The sequence below is a fragment of the Atta cephalotes genome, assembly GCF_000143395.1.
Source record: "Atta cephalotes unplaced genomic scaffold scaffold00013, whole genome shotgun sequence".
In the NCBI taxonomy this organism is placed as follows: Eukaryota; Metazoa; Arthropoda; class Insecta; order Hymenoptera; family Formicidae; genus Atta; species Atta cephalotes.
Window position 1 is genome coordinate 5,299,603 of NW_012130077.1, and position 7,642 is coordinate 5,307,244.

The 7,642-nt window shown below is 28.4% G+C and overlaps 1 protein-coding gene across 1 annotated transcript in view; it reads left to right on the forward strand.

The window, feature by feature from the left end:
* The first annotated feature begins 1,642 nt into the window (after positions 1–1,642).
* The window catches only part of LOC105617721 (cyclin-dependent kinase-like 4), a 7,171-nt gene continuing 1,171 nt past the window's right edge, over positions 1,643–7,642 (forward strand). The window contains exons 1-3 of the mRNA XM_012199274.1: positions 1,643–1,710; positions 5,458–5,647; positions 6,913–7,260. Of these exons, the coding sequence (XP_012054664.1) occupies positions 1,643–1,710; positions 5,458–5,647; positions 6,913–7,260 (606 nt within the window). The remainder of the gene's footprint in view (positions 1,711–5,457; positions 5,648–6,912; positions 7,261–7,642) is intronic.

Here is a 7,642-nt window from a genome sequence, read left to right on the forward strand (position 1 = left end):
ATATATCAGGCTTTTCTGATAATCAACGAATAGTAATTTTCTCCAATATTTTCTTGGAAAAAAACGATTAAATTGATATAAGAATGTATAATCTGAGTCATAGATAAAGGGCATTTTCTATTATTTCATGTAAAATTTTTGAAAAATGATATTAACAGTAAAGATAATAATTTTCGTGCGTTTAAAGAAATAAATACTACATTTGAAGGTAGCGCAAGACTTAATGTTTTAATTTATAAAAAAATATAGTTATAATAATTGATGTATTAGGTATGGGAAAAAGTTCGTTTTTCCCGTTGGCATTAAAAAAAACGCCACGAACTTTTTCCCACACCTAATATATTGTTTTATTCTTTCATAAAGAAGGTTTTCTATTTTAGATGTCGACATTCGAAAAAAAGTTGAATACGATATACTTTTTTTTAAACCGAATATTCTTCGTGAGAATAAATTTGTTTTGCGCACAAAAATATAATATAAGAAATATATATATAAGAAATATATAAAAACTGCCAGACGAGATAAAATTTATAGATCAGTCAAATAGAAAAGTCAAATTATGCATTTTGTTAAATTGATTTGTATTATGCGTTATTTATATACATATGTATATTCTACATATATGTATATATATTCTTACATATATATATTCTATATACATATATATACATGTATATTTATATGTATGAGTAAAAATGATTATAGTTTCGTACCTGAATAACTACAGCAGTTTGTAAATTTTCTGTAATCGATTGAGGGAGAAAAAAAGAAAAAAAAGAAAGAATTAGAAGTCGTTTACCTTGAATGCTGCGCTAAATCATAAAATTTAATTATATGAAAAGAAGAAATTTGTTGCCATGATATACAAAGTTACAAATGACAAATTTATTTAATAAAATAAAATATCTGACTTATATTCTGTGTGTTCCCTAGCTGTATAAAATAATATTCTGTATAAAAATATAAATAAATGAAAATTAATTATAACATGTTTTTTGCCTTGTATCTACTGATCTGAAATGATTAATATTTAATATGAAACTATAAAATTAAGTATATATTTGTGCTTCTCTCTGTATGATTAAAGATTTTATAATTTAAAATCAAAACTAAATTCTATCTGTTGCAGAACTTTAGTAACTTATATTTATAAAAGGTTATACATTTATAATTTTTTTTATTTGTTTATATAATAATTAATAGAAGTATATCTAGATTATTCATGTGTAATTAAAAACATTTTAAAATTGGATACTTTTTCAGACAATGTGGACAATTAGTTTTCTAGTTTATACATTTCTAGTTTCTAGTTATATACATACACACACATAATATATATATATATATATATATATAAAATAAGAATCAAATTATCGAAAGCGAGTGAGGCAGCATATTGAAAGCATTAGCTTAAAGGATTATTGATCGGTTGGTTGACGTGGTTTTAGGCAAAAGAACAGTCGTGTATGCAGTGAAAATCCGTTTCTCATTGAGAAACTTAGTGCCATCATCCGCTTTAGCAAAAGGCTATGTCAACAATGTCGACACGCCGAAATAAATTCGCGGTGGTCGCTACGGTGTTTGTCGGAATGCAACATGAATATTTCATTCGTAGCGTGAAAATCCTGTGAGAAGCCTGCGAATGGACAAATGGCTTCAAGATAGGAAGCTCTGGCTATTCGGTAGCACGCTACCATTGCTACCAAGGAGGTAAACACTGATTGTGATTGTTATCAATGACATTATTAAATACGCAAAACATACGTTCGAATTAATTAAATACTTATCTTTTCGAACATATATATTTACATATATATTTTTCGATAAATAAGTATATATCTATTATTTTGCGAAAGTCTATTCTAATATACCATTTTTCTTAACACCTTTGTATAGAATTTTTAGCATTCACTCTATTAATTCAAGATCTGATTATCTATTTCTTTTAAAATCTATTAAAAAAGACAAAGATTTTTTTTAAAAAGATCTGAGAAAATTGTAATCTCGTTGTATACATTGTTATACATACACAGTGAGAAATGGCAATAGAATCGACATCGAATTAATCGATTCGACATCGATTCCACTCTCACTGGGTATATGCTTTGTGATACGAAGTTTATTATTATGTAACATGAGTCTATTTTATTAATATGGTATTTCCATAAGAATTGTACAAAGCAAAAATCTATTTTACACATAATTAATAATAATAATAATAAATTATTTAAAACTTTTATTGTAGAGACAAGTTAATCATCACTATCATTTTTTAAAATATTTATTTAATTTCATGTAAAATTCTATATTATCTGCAGCGGATTATTTTCAAGGTATATCTCACAAAGTTGTTTATTAAAATAAAATACACTTATCTTTTTATCTTTATGCTCAATGTGTTGTATTATAGCTTGACATTATTTGTTTTCGACGAATTAATGTATTATTATATATTATCGCTATTTATAAAATGTTAAAGTGGTTATGATAAATTTGTCGAAAAAAAAGATTGAATCTGACGGTTGCGATTAACAATGACACTTTTATGTTACCGTCTGTCATGGAAAACATGTATAGGGCGTGTATCTAAAAGAATTGTATTTCCATTTTTTTCACACCTTTATCACGTAATACTACACTATAGCGTTCGTCAACAGTTGAAAATATTTTGACCTCTTTCACGGTCAGAATATATAGGCATCCTCAGAGAACGTAATATCGATTCTCAATAATCAAGAGCTCAACAATAACGTAAAGCCGTCGCTTTCTTCAACATATTAGTACTGTCCGGTATGTTCGCCAACGAGGGTGATCTAATAAGAGTACTTCATGAACTCTATTCTTGGGTTTTTGTACGTAATTGTTTCTATGTTCTTTTTTCTTCACTATGTTCTTTTTCTTCAATTGTGCCCATTGAATGTCATCGCTAAATTGGATTTTTAATCAAACCTTCAAATTGGAGAGTTGAGAATAATCGTGAAAAGTTATATGGATAAGATATTATATTATTTCATTCGCTCATTTATTTTCGTACTCTATTATAACATGTACAGAATTTAGACTCAATCACGTGTGAATCATTGAGAAATTATAATTTTATTACAAGAATTATAAGATAACTTGTAAAAAAGTTACGGATATATTAACATAAAAACACGCATACACAATGTTAAATTTTTTTAAAAAAAGATTTTAACAGTATAATATTACGTGCGCAACTAAATGTATAAATAAATTATTTTATTTGTAATAAATGAATAGTAATAAGTGATCTTTCTTTGAACTTTTCTATAATTATATAATTTATATTAAATATTAAAGTTTAAGCAAAAAATATAATGTGTTATATTTGCAAATGTTTGGTAAGATGATTTCGTTAATTACATTTTATTTTTTTTTAAAGATGCGGTTTTCTTAAAAAATAAATACCCAGCAAACGAGAAGGGATTAAAATGGATTGAAATTTTTTTCTATCCGAATGCATATCTTAAAAAATAAATACTTTTTTTTTTAATTTAATTGAATTCAATTGGATTTAATTAAATTCAATTGGATGCAATTGGATTGAAAAACTGCATTTCCCATTCAAAATTTTGAATTGAACAGTATTCACAATTGTGCGTTTTTGCACAGAAAAAGTTAATATTATTTTTAGATTGAAAGGCATAGAGATATGCTCCATGCAATTCCTATAAATGAATAAAAATGCATTCAGGATTGAAAAGCATTTATTTTAATATTCGTGAATCAATATTTCTGAATCCATTTCAATTCATTTCAATCCATTCTCGTTTGCTGAGTAATCACGATATTCTATTTTTTTCTTATATTTTAAATAATTTTATGTTATTGTTATAATATATGTAAATTCCAAAAATGGAGCGCATTTTTTTTAAATATGCAAAGGTTAATGTGGTTATATAAGAAACTCTGTTCATGTATCGAATATGTATATTAGTACGAGATTTCTTTAAAAAGTAAAAATATAACGTAATGTTTAAGTTAAAATTCTTTATATTATAATTGCAATCTTGAAAGTACATTCGTGAACTTAGCTATTTAACAAAATGTGTTTTAACAATTTTTCGTGTTTGTCTGTAATATACACATAACCTGGTCAAATCTGATTCAAGTTCTCTATCCTATTTGTTGATTTACATTCAAATTCGGATGTCGCAATTAGCTTTCAAGATTAACACATACGGTTTACGTAGGAAATTATTATGTCACATTATATACGCGCAAGCACATCGATACGATGAACGACGTGAGGTTTGCAAATTATCGACAATGCATACCACAGTGGTAATAAGAGACTTTTAATTTAGCTAATTCCTCAAATTTGAATCAAATAATCACGAAAAAGATAAATTTGACGATAAATAATGTATGTAATCCTAGGAGTCTGTTTAATCATACTAGTTCGTGAAATGATTTCTACTGGATCGATATCGTACATAATCAGTTAGTGTTAAATGTTAAAGAGCACATTCAATGTCATCGAATAATTCTTTTCATTTTTTACAAAAATTCTTAATCTTGAAGCAATCTTGATTTCGATTATACAACGATGTATCATTATGTATTAATTCCATTCAATTTTTATATCCTTCTGATGAACTGCTTGATTGATAGAATAATGATTGCAATATCTGTGCATTATGAATATCGAAATGTCGTGATATTGCGCTGCTTTATAGGTACTTGCTCATTTTAGAGATATTATTTTGGATCGGTATTGCAATCATCATTAGTTGACCAGCATTTCATCTACGCCTGCGCTAAACGTAAATTCGAATAAAGCAAAACTCGTGGGGTAGCTTGACCCTTGGTCATCCATTGGAACAGAGACAGTCCAGCCGGTACCGTACATCGCGATACTATGCTCTTTACGCAACAATTGACATCGTTACCATGTCTTGCTAAATATAAAAAGTGGGTATTTAAAAATGAGACAATTGGATGTCGATTTAGCGCTCTGTGTAAAAACAGTGATTATTCGAAGCACCGATATTTAGTCAATGTGCCGCTCTTAACGATTAATCAGTAGATTTTAGTAAAAAAAAAAAAAAATTAAATATTCTTCTAAACACAAAGATTTAAAGAACTTCTAATTTTCGAAAATATGTCACTCGGATTGCGACGATTAAAAAAATTGGCTGAATTAATATTTTACTGATATAAAAAACAGTATTATATATTTATTTTAGAACGAATAAAAGGTAAAAATATACATATAGGCATTGTACGAATAGTATTTTTGCTAATAATTTCATAAATCATTAATTTAATATTAAATCATTTGAATGCGGTTGCAAAGTTCGATAGGATTCGTTCGAATTGGATTTTACAAATTATGTATATTGGCTGATGTAAATTATCGATTTTCCTATTAGTTCCAATATGAAATTTCATTGAAATCCAGTAGTAATATTGTAAAAAAATGATTTTACACAGGTCTCGGGCGCCGAGCAAAGCCATGGAGCGTTATGAACGTCTGGCACGTCTCGGCGAGGGTAGCTATGGCGTCGTCTTCCAGTGCAGGGATCGGCAAACTGGAAAACTGGTAGCTGTAAAGAAGTTTCAGCAAACCGAAGATGATCCCCTGATACGTAAGATCGCACTCCGGGAAATACGACTTTTAAAGGTCAGTTTCTTTTCATTTCTCTCAGTTGACAAAAATACATGTTTTTATTTATACCCAAGCAGAACAACGAGTCACGATAATGTCAAAATGACATTAAAATGAATTGGAAATGATTGAAAAATGATTTTTAGTGTCATTTTGATATCATAATGTGTGACTTGTTGTTCTGCTTGAGTAATTACTTTTTTCAATCTAACGGAAATGAATGGAAAACGTAAAATTTTCTTTTTTTCGTTTATCTTTGCGATAAATATTTTGTGGATAATTTTTATTATAAAAAAAAAGAGATTATAAGAATAGCTAATATAGTTCTCGAAGTTTTTCGATTCGATCGATCTGCGGAATAATCAAGTTTGTCGAGGGTCGCAATTCTTGAAGGTGAATGACCTCGAGAAACGTGTACGTTCGCGATCGCTAGTTCTCACACACATAGAACATGGTGCGATAATTTTAGTCCCTTGAGAATTCAATTAAATATTTAGATACATTTTCATAAATTCTTTTTTTTTTCATTCGTTCTTTTCTCCTTTATAACTTCCTGCCTTCATTTTAAAATATACATGTACATAACGATATAATTATAAAAATAAAATATACAAATAAAATAGATTTATATTTAATAAAATTTTTATCGTTCTCGTTTCTTCAACCTTACTTATAAAAAATAGAATTAAAGTAGCAGGCACTCTAAGAAGGAAGTGACGTTCTTATTTACGATAAGAAGCTCACAGAAGATGTAATAATGGCTGCGAGAAGTAGCCAACGGTCAATACCGGGCACCGGTCAATATCTTAGCGTGTTACGGTCTTACCGACCTAATATTATATCGTTACAATCAGTGGGTTCACCACCAAACGTATGCGCATTCAAATAAGCCCCTTTACTGCCACGTTTTGACATTTTGCTTCAAGGCTATTCTTTGTTCGGTAGATAATAGTACTGCATTACGAAAATGTCTCTCTGGTCAACATGCTAAAATCTCTTTGCAGTATTTTTACTCATAAAGCGCCATGAAATTATAAATACAAACTTTAGGATTGAATTAAGAATTTGCAAGTGAGAGAGGAAGACAAATATAAGTAAATTGTCTATAAAAAAAAGTATTCTTAAAACCACAAAACTATTTTTATTTTAAAAGAGGAAAGTTAGCAGGGACGCACTGATCGTCTCGATTTGTCGTAAATTCTTTAGACACAATACACATAATTAATTTTGTTGATATAATTAAATGATTTAAGAATTAGAAATTAATATTTGATCTACAGAATCTCAAGCACCCAAATTTGGTTAATCTTCTGGAAGTCTTCAGACGGAAGAGGAAATTACATTTGGTATTCGAATACTGTGAAAACACCCTGTTGAATGAAATGGAAAAATATCCTAGCGGTTGCCCAGATCTCACAACTAGACAAATTACTTGGCAAATTTTGCAAGGTGTCGCCTATTGTCATCGTCTTGGATGCGTTCACAGAGATGTAAAACCAGAAAACATCCTCATCACTTCCGAAGGAGTAGTAAAATTATGTGATTTTGGATTCGCGCGTATGCTGAGTCCTGGCGAGAATTATACGGAATATGTTGCAACTAGATGGTATAGAGCACCTGAATTGTTGGTAAATATTCGGATGCACAATTTTAACATTTTCAGATTTTATAAGAAAAATAATAACAGTTCTATTAATCGCGCATAGATAGCACGCTCAATAAAACTACATATTAACACTAATAATTTTCATCAAGTTTTAATTTATCTTAGTTTGTTATTGATATAATCAATGGATTTGATCAAATAATTTTTATCAACATCTTACGTTTGTGATAATAAAGCAATCGATTGTTTCTTCTTTCATTGAAATTTTGAATCTTTGTATTTTTTCAGAAACTACTGTTTAGTTATACTAAATTTTTTAATATATAAAATAATATTGTAAAAGATGGAAATTCATTTATAAAAATTTAGTTTATTTTTTTCAAATTTTATGATTTAACTTTGTT